This window comes from Emys orbicularis, chromosome 2, assembly GCF_028017835.1.
Source record: "Emys orbicularis isolate rEmyOrb1 chromosome 2, rEmyOrb1.hap1, whole genome shotgun sequence".
NCBI lineage: Eukaryota > Metazoa > Chordata > Testudines > Emydidae > Emys > Emys orbicularis.
In genome coordinates, this window is record NC_088684.1 from 125,804,579 (window position 1) to 125,824,086 (window position 19,508).

The 19,508-nt window shown below is 42.2% G+C and overlaps 1 protein-coding gene across 1 annotated transcript in view; it reads left to right on the top strand.

Moving 5' to 3' along the window:
* Nucleotides 1-45: 45 nt before the first annotated feature.
* DROSHA (drosha ribonuclease III) overlaps nt 46-19,508 on the top strand; it is a 114,305-nt gene continuing 94,842 nt past the window's right edge. The window contains exons 1-6 of the mRNA XM_065397727.1: nt 46-113; nt 5,656-6,516; nt 10,014-10,106; nt 11,118-11,349; nt 13,113-13,254; nt 16,710-16,864. Coding sequence (XP_065253799.1) covers nt 5,663-6,516; nt 10,014-10,106; nt 11,118-11,349; nt 13,113-13,254; nt 16,710-16,864 — 1,476 coding nt within the window. The 5' untranslated portion in view covers nt 46-113; nt 5,656-5,662. The remainder of the gene's footprint in view (nt 114-5,655; nt 6,517-10,013; nt 10,107-11,117; nt 11,350-13,112; nt 13,255-16,709; nt 16,865-19,508) is intronic.

Consider the following 19,508-nt stretch of genomic DNA (forward strand, 5'->3'; position numbering starts at 1 on the left):
ATGTGGATGCTCCTCCCTCCCTTTTCCTGTTCCGGAGCCGGTGTCTGCCTGGCTGGTGCCCGGCCTGCGCCGCGGGTGTCTGGCTCCACGGGCTGCGAGGGGGTCTCGTTCAGGTAGGATGGATGCTCCCGCCCCCTTGCTAGGAGAGCGGGTCAGATTGGGGGAGGGAAAGCGAGCCTCTCCCTCCCCTCTTAGTGCTAAGAGCGGGCTCCCTCTTCCCCCGGTCAGTCCCCCCGCTCCCTTCTCAGGAACCCGTGTCCCCCTCTGCTTCCTTTTCCTTCCCGGCTGGGTGCTTTGCTCGGGATTCTGGGTAGCATTGGAGCTGGCTGGGCTCGATTCACGTGGGTCCTTCCTCCTTTTCACTGGGTGGTTTAGGTTTGAGGGGGCCCAGAAACCCGGCCAGACCATGAGTTTCGCCTGGGCCTGGGGTTTATTTTAAGATTGACCTCCTCTTCCCCCCGTAGAGCTCTGGCTACAGACCTGTGTATTTCCCCTGCATTTTGTTTCATGTGTGCAGCAGCTCAGTTGAGCTACAGGTTGATGGCAAAATCCCAACTCATCAGAGTTTTGCCTGGCTTCAAGGTTTGTCCCGTGCATGGCTAAGGGCTTGTCCGCACTAGGAAGTTGTAATGCTTTAACAGTACCGGTATAGTCAAAACTGTATAACCTTCCCTAGTGTGGATGCAGTTATATCAGTATAAAGATGCTTATAGTGGTATAGCTGTTGTTGTATGGGAAAGGAAATAACTATACTGGTAGAATTAAAGTGGTATAGCCCTGGTACTCTGGATGCAGTTACATCGGTATAAAGGTGCTTTAGTTATTCCTATAGAGGAAAAGGAATACCTGTAGTGGCATAAGTCACTTTTTATGCCATTAAAAATATCATCCCCCTAACTGAAATAGCCCCTACCTGGTAAAACAACTTTTAAGTGTAAACAAGGCCTAAATGTGATGCACTGCTTCTACAACCCTATCATATCTCTCAGACTGACTGTCTGATGGCCTCTTGCCACTACCCTTTCTGGCTTTAAGGTCAGACATAAGGTGCTGTCTGTTAGTAGGGTGGAGTGAAAATAGAGAGATTACTTTCAGACTTTTCAAACAACATGCTTCTATATTGCTGGTATGGGGAGTTTGGGTGTATCTGTGTCTAGATACGTAAATAGCTGCCATCACCATAGTATCGGTGGGAAGAAAAGAGAGTTTATTAGGGCTTGTCTACACTACAAAATTAGGTTAACTTAATTTAGGAGTGTGGGGTACTGACAGCTGTGTGGGGCTCGCAGCTGGAGCAAGCCTCCCTGCCCCCCCCCCCCCCCCCAGCTCTGAAGTGACAGCCTGAGCTGTGAGCTCAGTTTCACAGCATGGAGCCTACCAGCAATGAAATTGACATTCTTGTCAGTTATAGGTCTGCCTCTGGCTCAGAGTGGCAGTGCAAGGCTTAAAGCTGAAGCCATGAAACTGACAAGAATGTCAATTTCATTGACGGTAGGTTCCCTGCCCTGAAATTGAGCACCATGGTGCCTCACAGTTGGGTTGTCACCCCAGGGTGGGGGCTCCAGCTGTGAGTCCAGTGCCTGGCTGACAGCTGGGGGTGGGTGGGTGGGTGGGCAGCTGTGAGCCCCATGCTGTGAAAGTGAGAAGAATGACGGCCAACAGGCAATGTAAGTAAATACACCGACATTAGTACTATGTCTCTTGTGGAGGGGGAATTATTATGTTGGGATAGCAGACCACTTACTTCGGCGGAAGCATCATTGTAGTGTAGACACTGACATAATTAGGTTGACCTAAGCTGCCTTATGTTGAACTAACTCTGTAGTATAGACCAACCTTGGGGTTTAAATGTGGACCCAAAATGAAGCTAAATTAAAATTGCAACAGAGGGAACTTCGAAATGACTTGTGCATTCTACATTATTCCACAACTTTTCATTTTCAAATTCATACTTTGTTATCGGCAAGGTGACTAAATTATCTGAGAACGTTATTTCCATGAGAGATATGGGTAGATCAAGGACTGTAATCAGAGACAGTTGATGAATATAGTCCTTCCTTAGAATATTTATTTCTTCTTATGTGACGATCCCTCAGCAGAAATATATGCAGTGGACTGCTCTAAGGCACCATTGTGTAGAGGCCTGTGCTCTAAATTGTCTAAGGTAACAAAAGTCCAGCTAGTTCATTATATACAATTGTTGATAAAAGTCAACAGAAAACTAAAGACAGGCTGGATTAGTCCAAACAGAAAGATCTATTGCAGAGGTCCCCAAACTGTGGGGGGTTTGGAGGAGCATTCAGGGGTACATTGCAGGGCCCAGGCCAGCCTCCATTGGGGGTGGGGAGGGAGTGCCACCCAGCCCCACTCTGCTCCCAGCTCTGCTCTTGGCCCCGCCTCCAGACGCTGCTGTGCACCCGGCCACAGCTCCACTCCTGGCCACGGCCGCGGCTCCATTTGCAGCCCCGGCCCCACTCCTGGCCCTCAAACCGCCCTCAGCTGGGGCCCTAGCCTTGCCCCCCCCCCATACCTCTGTCCGCATTTTCCCAACCCCACCCCCGGAGCTGCGGCCCCGCACCCGGCCCCAGCTCGAGCGGTGGTGGTGGGGGGGAGGGCTGCGGACAGGAGTGAGGGGGGATGCAACGCTGGAAAGGTGATATCAATAAACTAGTGATCCTCAAACAAGTATTGTGTTAAGATCGTGATTGGTAAACAGGAAAAGGATGAGACTGGAAAGTAGGCCTAATTGGTGAACAAAATAATGAGGGAATGAACTATTTTGCACAATACCCCTTTTGGGGATCCTTTAAAAATGAGATTTTTGCTGGGGAGGTCATGACATGAGGTGGAAACACATGGACTAGAAGGAATAAAAATACCATCACTGTCTCCAGAGACCTTGGGATCCACCACAGTGCCTCTTGGACCTTTGTTGTCCTGCTCCTGAAAGATGTTCTGATCAGATTGGGCCAGAGAGATGGACCCAGGGACTTCACCACCTCTACCATCTAAATTCTGAGCAGCACTTGGAATGTCAGACCTGGCTTCCTGCTGACATCACCTCCCTCGTGTCTTTTTTCCTTCCCAACCTTATTTTAGTTCTCCTCTTTTCTGTCTTTCTCCTTTTGCCTCTGCCTAATAATAATCTGATTTAGCTGGCCAAGACTGCATCTTTTACAACACTGCTGTGAGCCCATGACCAGAGAGGCAGCTAAAGACAGTATCCTAAACAGCCCAACACTGGTACAAATTTGCCAGGTCTCAGAGCGGCTGCTAAGATCATGTGTTGTGCCTGTGTTTCTCCAAGTAAGAGCCAGAAACAGAAATTGCATTTTTAATCTTTGCTATTCTTGTGTGTGTGTTTTTAAAGATAGCAGGGTCAAACTTTAACAACAACAGCTCCAGCCCATCTCAACTAACCTTTTCTCTTTCCCCCAAAAAGGACAGTTATTACCATCATTTATACAATCAGACAGTCTGTCAAACAGGAAGGGGGGAGGGAAGTTTCCTTATAAAAACTCCATGCCATTAAAGGGAATATGGAATACTGTTAAAATGGAAGCAGTACTTAATGTTTCATATGTCTAATGCTTTCAATGTTTTTTTCCTTCTTTTTCTGCATCTTTAATAAAAGCTTATTAAGTTTTTTGAATGGTGGTTGTTGCTACAGGACTAGGCTTGCTGCGGGCTGTGCGCTCTAAACCCGAAACCATGTTTAATTGTTGTGCAGTGATAGGGTCTCATTAATACCTTTGGCTCTCTGAGCCCATTTATTCCATTGAAATTAACAGGGAATGTGATTATGCCTTGGTTATCCCTGAATTTGGCTGCAAACATGCATCCAATTTGTAGAGCATCTGGCTAGGTAAATGACAAGTGGAGGAGTTAATGCTTACTTTTAAAATCATTGTAGGTTTTATTTATTTCTTCATCCTTCATGGGTTGCTTGTTTTCTTAGATTGTGAGTTCTTTGGCTGAAAGGATTGTGTATATTTGGAAATTGCCAGGTGTGTTGTGGACACTGACATAGCCCCAATAATAATAATAATAATTAGTAATTAATAAATGAAGTATTGCACTTCACCATGTTAAATAACAGGGCTGAAGCTCTGGACAAATCAAGGCTTCAGCCTGGTTTCTCAGTTAGGTCTGATCAAGCCTTCACTTGATTGTGAAATGTCGATACAGTTCAAAGTACCCTGCAAAGTACTCCACTAATTAAATTAGAGGACAAGAAGATTGGAAGCAGGTTCCCAAATATGGTTATATTTGTAGGGTAGACAAAGCCTTTATGATTCAAGGAAGACTTTATATCTTTGACACAGGTCGTTTAGTTTTTATACGTTCCATTATATGAAATTACCCCGATTATATTTTAAGATGCTGGTGGGTGGTGTTCGATATTTTCTCTGTGTTTTCTCTGTGTTTTAGAGGAATACTGTCAAGTTGAATATCACATTTAACCCCCCGCCCTAAAATAAACCTCCTTATGTTACCCCTTAGAATATCAAGATTGAAATAATTTTAAATACTGAATTTATTTGTACCATTTATGTATTTAACTTTTTCCTCACATTGAACAATGGTGTTTGACTAGTCACTTTCACTGTCTGGTTCTCATATATTAATACAATGCTGCAAGTTTTGGTTGCAACCACTGCGGGCTGGGTGTGTGTGTGTGAATCTTTATGATCTAAGGCACTGATTCTGCAAAAGACTTATGCACATGCTTAATTTCATACACTGGGAGTAGTCCCATTGACTTGAATGGGATTGCCTACAGTGTATAAAGTTTAGTATATTATAAGCCTTTTCAGGATTGGGGCCAAAATAGGGAGCATAAACTGCCATTGTCTCTCTGTTTGACTGGTAAGAGGGTAGCTGGGATTTGATATAACAGGAAAAGTTGGTGAAACCCTTATGTTCAAGGTTTAAAATTGTATGAGAGCCCACCTCTTGTGCACCTTTATAGAATGGTTATTGCAGAAGTCGAAATTCGTGGATTCTGTGATTTATTTATTTTTATAAAAGTTAATTAATTTTGGTGTTTGAAGGCTTTGCATCATAGTGGCTGGTGAACAGGTATGTGTATGAATGATCAGGTAAACATTTGTCAAACTTTGGCCCTGCTCAGGCAGTGTGCTAGCAGAACATATTACTGGATTAGGGATTTAGGAGAGTTTTTTATGGAAATAATAACCAATATGGAGGTACTGGCACGCAGATTGCTCCTGTCTCCATTGAGGGGAATGACAAAACTGTTGATTTCAGTGGTTCAGGATCGAGCCCATACCACCTGATACAAATTTTTTCTTAGATTCACCATTGGGTATTGATTGATGTTTTACTGATGTACAGTTTTCTCATTGACACCCGAGGACGCCAGGCTATATATGAAGAGAGCAGACTTTTGTAGACAATATCTGTTGTCTAGCTCTTGGAAGAGATTGTTTTGCCCTTGAGTTGAACAGAACTGGGTACAAGTAGCAAGGGGTGCCTTGACATTTCAGTTGTGGCTGGAACTTGATATTCAAGAAGTTATCTTTGTTAGAGAATAAGGCTTAAAAAGGGCGGCAGACAATTAGCCCTTCCCTCCGCCCCCCACCCCGAGACTCATGTGGCATTATACATTTTATCTCTTCTTTTCCGTTGAAGGTGAAAGATGTCTTTCCATTCTGGACGAGGATGCCCACGGGGTCGAGGAGGACCTGGAGTAAGAACGTCAACACAAACCTTCAGACCTCAGAACCTAAGACAGCTTCACCCTCAGCAGCCTTCAGTGCAGTACCAATATGACCAGCAAGTAGCTCCTCCGACTACCTACTCAAGCCCTCCAGCCACAGGCTATGTGCCTCCCAGACCGGATTTTATACCGTATCCATCCCTGGTACCCCCTTCAGCACAGAGTCCAATCAGCCAGTGTCCCATGAGGCCGCCTTTTCCAAACCATCAAGTAAGGCAGAGTTTTCCAGTCCCTCCTTGTTTCCCTCCTGCTCCTCCACCAGTCCCAAATCCCAGTAATTCCCCAGTACCAGGGGCCCCATCTGGACAAAACACTTTTCCCTACATGATGCCGCCTCCTGCAATGCCTCATCCTCCACCACCACCGGTGATGCCGCAGCAAGTTAATTATCAACCTGTCTACTCTACTGGCTATTCGCAGCAGTCTTTCCCACCGCCTAATTTTAATAGTTATCAACATAATTCAAACTCCTTTCAGAGCAGCAACAGCAATAGCAGTAGTAGCAGTAGCAGTCATTTCCGGCACACAAGCCAATATCAGGTAGAAAAGACCCAAAGTGAACGAAGGTCTCCGGAGAGGAGTAAGCACTACGATGAGCACCGGCACCGCGATCATAGTCACGTGCATGGAGACAGACACCGGCCCAGTAACCATGGAGATCGGCGGGATCGAGGCAGGAGCCCTGACAGGAGAAGGCAAGAAAGTAGTCGGCACAGGTCAGATTATGACAGAGGAAGGACGCCGCCTCGCCACAGAAGTTATGAACGAAGCAGGTAAATCAATGATCTGTGAATTTAATGGGGGCTCAAACTGTTGCCTGGAGAGGGAGAATGTTTTGGTTTGGGAATAGCACTTTTTTGCAGACGCAGGCAGAGACTACTTCTTAGAGTCACCAATAGCTCTGCCCCAGCACCTGTCTGTCGTGGTATGCTGGGCTCGCACACGCAGGCTCTGATACACTTGGATTTTCTTTAGCTGCTCCAGGTCCTTGTGCAGTTCGTTGTCCTGCCTGTTGACCAGAACCTGGCTGTATTTGCTGGCCTTAATGTCCTTCTGCCTGTTGAGGAATCATTCAGGGATCTTGTACTGTTAAGGTTCTGCATGATGGTGATGACATGCACTTCATCCTCCGTCAGCTCTCCAGATCTCTTGGTCAGGTCAATGTCTGCTTTTCTCTGCACCATGTGGGCACAATGCTGGCCCACACCCTTGGTGGTGGTGATGGTGGTTTTCCACTGCCCGTTGTTGGTGTTGGGCACTCGGTGGATGTGCTGGAATTTCTCGATGATCACTAGAGACATGGTGGCTGGCTACTTCACACTCAGGGAGAGTTCCTGCCAGGAGTAGGGGGTGCTCTGTGTTAATTATTATCAACTTGTGTATAGAGCCAGCATAGGGCTAGGTGCTTTACAGGCTCTTATGAAGAGAAGGTCCATGCCCCAAGAACTTGGAATCTAAGGCTGTGATCCTGCAAAGAGAACTGTGTATGCCGATCCTTGCTCTCACTTAGAGCCGCACTAATATCAATGGGGCTCTGCATGGAGATCCATTGACTTCAGTGGGACTCCTGATGGGCCTAAGGATCTGCCTGTGCGGTTCTGTGCAGGATCAAGACCCAGTTATCCAATATGTAAACTCAGGAAGGGGTGGGACGGGACTCAACATAAGGAGTGTGAATGAACAGAGGTGTTCCAACTTGTGTTGTCATTTTAGTTCGACTTTCACTGAGTGTCTTTGTGTCTGAAGTATGGATTAGATACCTAACTTTAGGCATTTGTTTTTAAAAATTTGAGATTTTATCTTAAGAAGTTTAACCCTTCTCTGCAATTGCATAGGCTTCTTGAGAGAAGTGTGTTTTATTGAGAAACCTGGAGAAGGAAAGGCATAAAAAATGGAACAGTCGTTTAAAAAGCTAATGTAATGGATCAAAGAGAGCAAAACGTGATCAACATACAAGCATCATGAAAAGAAAGGGTTATGGAATATTGTGCATGTTGTATGTGACTTAAGTATTCACTACATAATTCCGCAAACTAGATTTCAAATTTAAAAGTTCAGTTTTACTTGAAAAGCAGGTATGTTAAAATGGTAGCTTTTTGCCCATAGATTCATAGATTTTTAAGGCCACTGAAATCTGGTTTCCCTGTGTTTTTTCGTGTCATATCTGTTCACTTTCAATGGCAAAAAAGATGTTCCTGCTTTGATTTGTTTTGATCAAGTGCTCACGAACAAATCAGATGGCACAGGCCTTGCTCTGGAGATCAGACACTCTAAACTTAGAACACAATAAGGAAAGATGAAGAAAGGGGGTCCATGTGAAGAAGGGGTAGATAGTATGTGTTAAATTTGTTTGGCTGTGCGTACTTCACAAGGGTACAAGATTTTTGTGTGTGCATGTGTATAAATATATATACCGGTATGTGTGTGTATGTTAATAACTTTGATTCAAATACCTATTATCCCTGCAGAGCCAACCCAGCTATGGTAGCAGACATCTATCTATTTCTTCTTGTGCATCAACATGATTATTTACTAACTTTCAGTCAATTACGTCTGTACAATCTGACTGACAGCAGTGAGTTAACATCTCACTGATGGCCAAATTGGGCCTGCAAGAACTTTTTTCCTGATGGTGATGTGTGAGGAGGAGGGAGCCCAGGTTGAGCTTACGCAGTGGTTCTCAAAGCTGGTACGCCGCTTGTTCAGGGAAAGCCCCTGGCGGGCTGGGCTGGTTTGTTTATCTGCTGTGTCCGCAGGTTCGGCCAATTGCGGCTCCCACTGGCCGCGGTTCGCTGCTCCAGGCCAATGGGGGCTGCGGGAAGCGGCGCGGGCCGAGGAATGTGCTGGCCGCCCTTCCCACAGCCCCCATTGGCCTGGAGCGGCGAACCGCAGCCAGTGGGAGCCACGATCGGCCGGACCTGCGGACGCGGCAGGTTAACAAACCAGCCTTATTCCCTGAATAAGCAGCGGACCATCTTTGAGAACCACTAGCTTACAGGACTAGTAGTTGAGGGGAAATATATTTTTATTCATAAATGGAGTACATTTGATGTGGAAATCATTGAAAAACAATAAGCCATTGAATCCCATGATTTAAATTTTACAGCTACTTAGCTAAACTTCAACCTTTTGAAGCCCTGAACATTGAAATATAATCTCCAAACTTGCCCTGGGAAGCCTTAAGATCTCTGGTTTCTTCTAAGAATTGCCCCAAGAAATTGTTTTTAAATGTTGTAACAACTGTGGCTTAGATATAGGTTGTATAATGGCATCTACAATGTTGGAATTGTGATAGTAACTGGTTAATGGTTGAGTAGGGTGACCAGATGTCCCGTTTTTAAAAGGACAGTCCCGTTTTTTGGGACTTTTTCTTATATAGGCGCCTATTACCCCCCACCCCCTGTCCCGTTTTTTCACAGTTGCTATGGTTGAGGATGGTCTGAGAAGTATCCGTGCAAATTGCATTTCTCAGTACAACAGAAAACAACTGCAGGAGCTTTCTTCTGGGTGTGATTTTTTTTTTTATTTCAAATGAATATTTCTTTAAAAAAGCATCTTGGAGAAAACTCTAAAATATTATTTTGTAAGCTGTCATGCAGATACAGTGCTTGTAAAAAATGCCAGTTTATGCTAGTGAGTGAAGGCCACTAACTACAGAACATCGGGAGTGGTGGTGTTTAGGACTGCTTGTGCCTGTAAATTTACTCATGTATAAGTGTTCACAGGATGTGGGTCATAGTTATGAGGCTGTGGAGACACCTGTTTTTTTTATTGGCTATCTTAGTTTATTTTTATGCACTTCTGAGGTGGCTATGAAGGTCAGAGGGCTTGTATGAGAAATGTATTTGAATTATTGCTCTGATTCTGAAGTTATTGTACGTGGAATAGTTTCTTGCTCAGTCTCTAAGTGAAAGAGAATGGTAGCAGGCGGATTAAGCATGCCTTTCGTTTATAACAGAAGAATGACAGGCAGAATGGGAGTGACTCTGATGGTGTACTATATCGGCTGTCTATACTGAGTATAAATTAATAGAATATTAAGATAGATGTCCTTATGATGAAAGCAGGGAAGGTGGAGGGACTGTCTGTCATAAATTTCTTGAGGAATAGACACCACAAGGCTTCCAGGTTTCATGGAATCTAACTGTTGGAACACACAACTTACAACACTGCTGACAATTGACTTAAAACTGGTTCTGTGCTGTTTCAGAAACAGTATTTACAAAATTCAGGATTTCCTGTTTAACCTGTTTGTTTTAAATTCTTAAAGGGAACGGGAGAGGGAAAGACATAGGCATCGTGATAGCCGAGGATCGCCATCTTCAGAGAGGTCCTACAAAAAAGATTACAAAAGAACCGGGAGGTAAGATGGGATATTTGATCTTGAAAGTCTTATCAGGCTGTGCATTTGTACGTGTACATATATCTGCCTCAGGACGGACAAGATTCAGTCCTGGCCTGGTAACAGCTTTCCTTTATATGAAAATGTCATGACTTTAAAGTTTGATATCTTGAGGCCCTACAAAGCTAGAAACAGGAAAATTATACCATTGGACAGTGGACTTCCCTGCTGCACAGTGGGAGCCCCTTAGCACCCACTGCTAGCCTATAAGGTACCCAGATCACAGAATTTAAAATCATGACATTGTTACATGTAGAATAACTGTTTTAGGTCATTTTAGAGGTCTTTATGGCTTTGTCTGAGCTCTATATTGTTGGCCTCATGTTAGCTTTATTGGTTTTATAGGTGGAAGGATACAAAAAATAGTCCCAATAATTTTTTTAAAACTTCCTAAAACACTACTAAGAAAGTTTTCACATATTACACAGAGTGAATTGGGAATATATGAAAATCTGATGTGGTGGAAAAGGGTTCTGCCTATGTGAATAATATCACCATTCCATACTCATGCTGAGAAAATTTTGATGCCAGTCTTCCCTTCTTTTAAAAAAACAAAAGTGTTTACTTTTTCAGAGTATGGCTGATTTGCTTCAAACCTTTAAAACAAAACTGAACCAAAAAAAACCCTCCAAATCTCATTTGATGTAAAAATAAGCATTTTAGGCTAAAATGAAGGTTTTTTGAGAGTTACAGTGTGGTCAAAAATAGGCCTTAAAATTACAAAGGGCTTTCAGTCTTAACTCTAGAGTTGCTGCTAAGTGACTCCATATACTAGATTTGTACCAAAAACTAATATTTATTGTTGAAAGTTAACCCCTTAAAATAAGGAAATACCAAGTGAACTCTACTACAAGTCATATGGTAAAATGACCTATTGATTTGGAGTAAACTATTCATTTTGTATTATAACCGTATCAATATTAAAAAACAAAACAACTTGTGATTGCTTTTCTTTCTTTTCTCCCGTTGAAGCCGATCCCCCAGCCGAGAGAGAAAGAGACCTCGATGGGAGGAGGAGAGAGAGAGGTGGTCAGAGAATCAGAGTGCCAGTAAAGAGAAGAGTTATACCGCTATTAAAGATAAAGAGCCAGAGGAGATCATTTCAGAAAAAAATGAAGAGGAAGATGAAGAATTGCTCAAGCCTGTGTGGGTTCGTTGTACCCATTCAGAAAGCTACTATTCAAATGACCCTATGGATCAAGTGGTATGTCTATGAAGATCCCTCAGTTACTATGTACTATCCTTCTATACAATGATTACTACAAGCATTTTAACAGCTTTACATTTTTGTTTTATCCAATGCTTAATGCTCCCCAATTTTCTTTTCCCTCCAGTTTTCTTTTCATCACTCTAGAGTTATTTGTATTTTGGTAATGTAATCCGCAGATACAGATATCCACAGACCATGTTTGTGAATAGCGGATGGATGCAGATCCAAATTTTATATCTAGATGCCTGCAAATCTGTGGATGTCTGTGGACCATGTTTGCGGATCACGGATCGGATGCGGATGCCGATTTTGTATCCGCACAGGGCTCTACCGATAACGACAGTGTACAATTGAATGCAGTTCTCTACCATCAGGGTCTGCTGGTGAAAGGATGCCTTTACATATGTCCTAGTGATTTTATACAAAGTTCCCATGCTACACTGGACCATTTCTAGAAAATGTTTTTTGTTTTGTTGATTTTTTTTCATTTGTTCATTCTGGAATGATGAAACCACACCATATTTTAAGACATTAATATTGCAAAGCCTCTGTCACAGAGCAAGTATGCCCTGCCAGGGGAACTGTCCTGGATGCAGGGCAGGATGGCCTAATAGCCGAAGTCGATGGGGCCACCCTTTGGTGCAGGCCAGGGTGGTATGGCCTTGGGGCTGAAGTCAATAGGACTGCTTATCTAAGTGGGGCAGTATGGCCTGGTGGCCAGGCAGGTGCTGGCTCACCACCCAGGGGTGGGTTGGTGGCTGGGGTAGGGAGACCCAGGCCCTCCCTATTCCACCAGCCCAGGGCCCTATCAGTGGTGAGTGTATCTGCCACTGAGTCAGCGGGGATCCCTTCAAAACACACTGACTCTGTTCCTGGTTCCACAATCGGATCAATGTCTAGTTCCCCTGGGCTACTTCCTACCCTGTCTTCCTGTGCTGTAGTCCACAGGTCCTCTGGCTCTCTAGGGTCATTGGCCGGCGAAGTTCCTGACGACTCCTTTCCCTAGTGGGCTTCCGTGGGTAGCGAGCTATTTGCCTGGGTCTCAGTGTGTCTGGCCTCTGCGGTCTGGGACTCTGGTAGATCCTGAGCGGGAGCCCGCAACACACATTCTCTACTCCTGGGGGAATTCTGCGCCACTGTGCGTGCACAGAATTTATGTCCCCTGCAGATTTCTTTGCTTCCTCACAGAAAAATGACTTTCTGATGGGGAAGCAAAGGGAAGCCACAACAGTGGTCATGCAACCCTCCCCAGCAGTATGTTTCGGGGGCCCAGGACAGCTGGCAGAGAGGTAAATCACTGTGGGGCAGGCGGCGGGACTGGGGAACACCTGGCTGGTGGCTCCTACTGTGCGCCAGGCTCAGCTGCTACTCCCGGCTGCAGAAAGCTCTGCAAACTCCCACCTCTGTGCAGCCAGTGGCCTGTGCTCCCCAATGCCATGCTGGAGCCTCCGCATTTATTTGACAAATACAATTTGCAGAATTTTAAAATATTGTGCACAGAATTTTAATTTTTTTGGTGCATAATTTTTAATTTTTTTTGGCGCAGAATGCCCTCAGGAGTAGTCCTTAGTGGTCAGCCCAGACTGAGCTGGACTGCTCACTATTATACTGTAGTCCCAGTTGGGGCGAAGGGGCATGGCTTCCACAGCCCACAGTATGGGGTTAACCCTGTCCTGTCCAGTGCGGGGCAGTTATACCCCATCACAGCCTCCTTTAATTTTCTGTTTGTTTTGTTTTTGGTTTGTTGTCATTATCAGGGGGACTCCACGGTGGTTGGAACAAGTCGGCTCCGAGATTTGTATGAAAGGTTTGAGGAGGAGTTAGGAAAGCGACAAGAAAAAGCCAAAGCAGCCCGGCCACCATGGGAGCCACCAAAGACCAAACTCGATGAGGATTTAGGTAAATGCCACGTTGGCGAAGACCTGAAACCGAGTAATGAACAGTGACTACATTCTTTATATCAGTTTGTGTGTTCTTTTGTGTGAATATATGCTGGGTGGTGTTTTCAAAAGCGCTCAGCATCAGCCTAACTGTCCTCCCACTGATTTCAATGGGAGTCTTACCATTGCCTTCGGTGGGAGTGGAATTAGGTCAGCACTGAGTGCTTTTGAAAACCGCACCCTTTGTGTATTAGGCATTATCTTTAAAGTGTCAAATTGCAGGCTGTTGTGGCAGCTGAAAATAAGATTATTGCTAAAGTACAATTGAAAGATGATTGAAGAAGTGGCATATACATTTTAAACATATTCTGTTTTACTGTGGCTCTCTATTTAACATGAAGTAAAAAACTTGCTAATTAGCACATTGTTAATCTGCATGAAATATTGTTGGTCACTCCCCAGCTCAGGGCAAAGATTTAATAGAGGAATGCTATAATAAGTCTCATAATGCTCAGAAGTGAATTATTTTTGTAAAACACGTTTGCTCTTTGTCTGTCTAGCACCCAAAAACACGTTAAGCAGGTCACAAATCAAATGAGACCTGGTCTCTGCCCTGAAGAACTCGCAGTCTAATTTTAGGAAAGATACAATGTGATGGTCTCTCAAATAGGTAGAAAGGGAAGACAAGGGGAACAGGCATAAATTCACATGGTGTCTAAGGCTGGTTATGATCCTGATCCTGCATGGTGAGAGTTGCTGCACTCCCATTGTGGATCAGAGTCTCACTGCACATCTTGATGGTTTCATTATGTTCAGAAGTACTGGGTTTCGAAATACAACTTGCATAGTGATGGTTCGTAGGCTGAGAATTTTGTACTGCAGTATATTTGCTAAAATATTAAATGTCATAACTAGAACTTAAATGATAAACGGTAAAGATAAATGAGCCCAAGTACTGTATGTACTTGTGGTGTTATCCTTTTTGCATTTATTTACTAGGGACCTTGTCCTCCTCCCCTGGCAGTTTTTGCATTTACTTCAGTGGGAGTATTGTTGGGCCCTTGCTTATTATTTATTAAACTTCAGTGATTCACAATGTCTCACTCAGTCCTTGGTGTTAGTTAGTGACATTCACCTGTATATCAAGGTAGCTTGAGGTTAAATTTTTTTATTCAAGTTTTACATCTATGATGGGTAAGCAACTGAGCTGCTCAAAACTGAGCCTAGTCATGTATGTATCTTTATTTTTTCATGTTATTTTGCCATAAATATAGCATAATACAATCAATGAGATATTAGCAAAGTAAAATGACATCCCAGGGAGACACAGAAATAGATATGGATTTTTAATTTAAAAAAATGTATTAACTATTCTAAACATAGAATGTAAATGTACTTTTTGGTCTGTGCTGTATATACAGGGTAAAATTCACCCAACAGTGGAGGGCCCATTGAAAAGCCTGCACATCTTTTAGCCCCTGCGGGAGAATAGTTTCATACAGAGGTGTCTGCCTTTCCTGGGCACCATAGATGGTGCTGTTGGCAGTGAGGATGGGGACAGGCTACTAAATTCATCCTACTTGTATGCAGTCAGTTGCCTAGCGGGCACAGAAAGGCTCTTACCACTGTTCCAGTCTGCAGCCTGAATTAGTTAGCCTTGCAGCCATTGGGGGTGTATGTTTGCACTCTCTTGTGGTGTCAGCATGAGCCTTTCCCACAGCCTGATTCAAACGTAGCCTTGGCAGAATTCAGTTTTTATTCTTTTACTACTTTGATGGCTCATATCAATGTTTGTTTTTAAGCATTTTTTGAAATTTTATCTATTTAATTTTTTCACACTTGCGCAAAAGTATGGGTTTTAAGCATTTATTTTTATTTTTAGTGATTTTAAATTTTTACAGTTGTGGAAAATAATGGGAGGGGTCAGATAATTATTTAATGACTGTAGATGTTGAGATTCAAAATGTTAAAGCTTTCTAGCAATCAAAGCACAAATTGTCAATGTCACATGTCAAAATATACAAAGTAAATTGCCTTAAATCAAACTCTGATAAGTTCTCATGCAGCATTTTTCTTCCCTTGCCTATTGGTAAATTTTGATTATTATAAATAGATTTCTTTTTTGTCGATTTGTATGTGCATGCTGAAATCAATATTTACCAACATTTATAGATAAAATCTAATCCTTTAAAGCCCACTTATATGGAGTTTGGCAGGAGGTGTTAAATTTCCACTACAGAAAACGGCTCCCTTCTGCTTCGGTTACTGCATATAATGTCATTTGGAGCAGGAAACATCTCCTTCAGAGAACCAGAGCAAAAAGAAGGAAAAAATAAGAGTCCTGTAATAGTCCTAGAAATATTGGGATTTCAGAGGAATTAAGTTTAGCTCTCCCTTCAGGCAGGGTTTTTTTTGTTTTTGTTTTTTTAAGTGACTAAGGAAATTTCTGATAAACTCCTAAACCATCACCAGCTTATGAAAAGCTAATCCCGCTCCATGAAATGCTAGAGCTCTCCATGGACATCTTGAATTCTGAACCATTGTGTGGCCTTCAGTTCTCCAATTTAACCTTACAGGTCCGGGAACACTGCTTTTTTGCATACACCCTTTTCGGAGTGGGGAAAAAAAGAAATTGGTTAATGGTTATCTACAACAAAATTAAATAATCTTGGTTATGAGCACAAATATATGCAATGCTATTACCATAACTCATGAGAACCTGAAACAACTTGAAAGGAAACAAGCTCTGTTTAGTTGATCATCGTTATGCATGGTCATGAATATAGATGCAATGTACATGTTTTCGGTCTCTTCTTTTTTTTTTTTTTTTTTTTTTAAGATTTTACTTGTGTGGATTATAAATTCATAGTCCTCTTCCTTGCAGTCCTTTAGCTTCAAACAATTGTGATTGGGAGCATAGAAATTGCTCTTCTGAATTGACCAAGTTGACCAAGAGAGCATAGAATCGCTCTCTTGGCAACTGGTCAGATTATTCCACTCGTGTGTGCAAACAAATTCAGTTAATGCAACTTTCAATAACCTTAGTATTTACTGTCACTCTTTAAATTAAAACTTAATTGCTGTCCTAGGATTCATAAGAGCCACTCTGAATGTTATGTTTCAGTGTGGTAGCCGTGTTAGTCTGTATCAGCAAAAAGAACGAGGAGTCCTTGTGGCACCTTAGAGACCAACAAATTTATTTGAGTATAAGCTTTTGTGGGCTAAAGCCCACTTCATCCACTGCATGCATCTGATGAAGTGGGCTTTTGCCCATGAAAGCTTATACTCAAATAAATTTGTTAGTCTCTAAGGTGCCACAAGTACTCCTTGTTCTTTTTTCTGAATGTTATATAAGTCTTCAATAATTTGCAGATCTATATGATGCTTGCTTGGATATTAGAAAATTCTTTGCTGTTTTGGAAAAGAATGAATGAGGGTTCTTTTCAACTAACCTTATTTTTACTTTTGAACCAGAGAGTTCCAGTGAGTCCGACTGTGACTCGGATGACAATAGCAGCTGTTCTAGCAGTTCAGATTCTGAAGTGTTTGACGTTATTGCGGAAATTAAGCGTAAAAAAGCTCACCCTGATCGTCTTCATGAGGAGCTCTGGTACAATGACCCCGGACAGGTATTGTGTACAAAACATTCACTGTGTATTTAAAAGGTTTGTTCTGGGAGCCATACAAATCTACAGATCAGATTTGTTACAGAATATACTAGATGACACCTGTTGTCTCCTGTCCAAATTGAATTTTTTTCATCCTTTCTAGATTATATTTTATTGTTATTCAGTGCACATTACTTTCAATCTCAGGAGTTCAATTAAAACCCTTGAACCCTAGAGATTCTTCACCCTGAATCATATTTGACTGTATTTGTAAACTCTGCATTACCAGCAATGTAATAGTGCTGTTCTGTTAGCCTAGCAATAGAGGCACAAAGATAAATGCTGGGATGAGGGAGAGAGAGCTTGTAGATCTGCTTTACAAATGGTTCACCTAAAAGCTCTGACTGTATTATGATAAATAACGCCTTAAATATGCTGTTAATGCTCCTAATTTCTTGCCTAATGGTTCTGCTATAATTGCATGCAGATTATAGTCCTAGTTAAATGTAATTGGTGAACTCATGAAATGTTGTTTGAATATATATGTTACATAGAGATCAGGCGGTTCTTTGCAAATTTGCCATCTCCATCTCTCTTTTTTAACTCTTTTATGGTTCCTTCTAACTCTTTGTCAAGTGGCACCCCCAGTAAACTTGTTTTTCCTGCCTTTTATTTGAGGCATGAAACTAGAAGGCCACAAATTATAATGGCAGAAGATACTGCAATGCACATTGCTGCCGTAATAATTCAAAGGTCTGTCGACACTTCCATTATAAGCTCTCATTTATGCTCCTAGGGTTAAAAAAAAAAAAAAAAAAACACAACCCAAAATTATAAAACTGTTGAGATATTTAACTGTGAAAATTATGTTGTATGAGTTTTGTTTGAAAAGCCTTGTTTTTCAAACAAATATAATAGAATCCTCAGTATAAAATGTTTGCCAAATAGAGAGAGAGAGGTGAAGGGCCATGAAGTGAACAGTATTAGAAATGCATGGTTATTTCCATGAATTTACCTTGAGTTACTTCTTCTTCCTAAGGGACATCTGAAAAAAGTTCCAAAAAAGTCATCATGGCCTTGCCAATGACATACTTTTTATATCTGAATTATATTCGGTACAGAACAATTTTATTTTGATAGTGTGCTTTCCCATAATTTTGGTCAGTATTCTGATGCAAAAGTGATAGGCTTATAAATGCCTTGGGTAGATATCCCAAAATGCTTTACAGACCCGCACTCCCACAAAACAGGAATGAACGTCAAGCATGTCTTGCAAAAAAAACCCAAACCAAGCCAAACAAAAAAGCCTGACAGCCTAATTTTTGTGTAAACCACTCTCCCTTCTTGCCTGTCATCTATCCCTAATTTATGTCATGTTGTATCTAACATACATTGCAAGCACCTTTGGGCCTTACTGGTGACCTAGCTTCTGTGTAAATCCCCATGCATACACCTAAGGTGTTATATTCAAATACTATTTAATAATAAGAGTAAATGCCAAGATTTTCAAAAGTGGCTAGTGATTTTGAGACACCTTGGAGAGCCCTGATTTTCATGAAGTGTTGAACTAATTGAGAGTTTATTGTATTATGTATCTCTCTTGTCTCTGATATGTAAGATATACAGGCAAGTGAGAAAATGTGCTTTCATCTTAGACTTGACATGAGAATATTTTGCTAATGTTTATTTAGCACACTTGTTCTTGAAGGATTCCAAAGTATGTGTCAAACTGTATAAGAGCAAAATACCACATCACTCTGATATTAAGGATGCACAGTTAAACACCCAAAGGTGAGGAAATGCGCACTACATCTTAAGCCCCCTTGCATTTATTTTGTTATGACAAAATCTATGAGGAAAACGATGTCAGCCAAACAGTCAATAGATTAATCTTAAAACTGGGCTGCCTTTTTTTCCCCCCCAGGCCATATGGAGTCCATTCCCACTGTTCATTGTTGGCTCCCTGTCACTGAGACACCCTAGCCTTCTCTCTGTTGGCTGAGGATGTCCCCCCCACCACGGAGCTCTGTTGGGACCTGCAGACTGCTTCTAAAGGTAAGGGGAGTCCCATGGTGGGTTTTTATACACAATTGCAGTTTTTTGAAGTTTTTAAAATATATTTATACCTTACAGGGTATAAAATATAATAATTAAAACTTTACAAAACTGTAAAGGGGTGGAAAAAAAGGGGGACTTAATTTACTTCTGTAGGTTGTCTCCGGTCTCTACCGGGGTTCTGTGGTGGGTGTGACGTCACAGCCAGAAAGCATGCTAGGGTGTTGCACTAACTGGAACTGCCAGTCTGCAGTGGGCCCAGACTTCACAGGGCTTGGAGGTAAAAAGAAGGTAAGTTTCAATTTTATATTGTATGTAATGCCCCTCTTGACAGAGTTATTTGGTATATTCATCCCATAATTCAGAAATGGCCATATTTTAAAAAAAAATCTATGTTCAGGCGACTTTTGAAGTACTCCAGTTATATCTCTAAAGTACCAAATAAGACCCCAAACCTACAAACTTTTACACTTGCTTAATTATGCATACATGGGGTGAAATCCTGGCCTCATTGTAGTCAAATTCCATAGGACCATTATTTCGCCAACTAAATTCAGTAGAACTACTTGTGTATAAAATAAAGCCCATGAATACATAAGGTGCAGGGTTA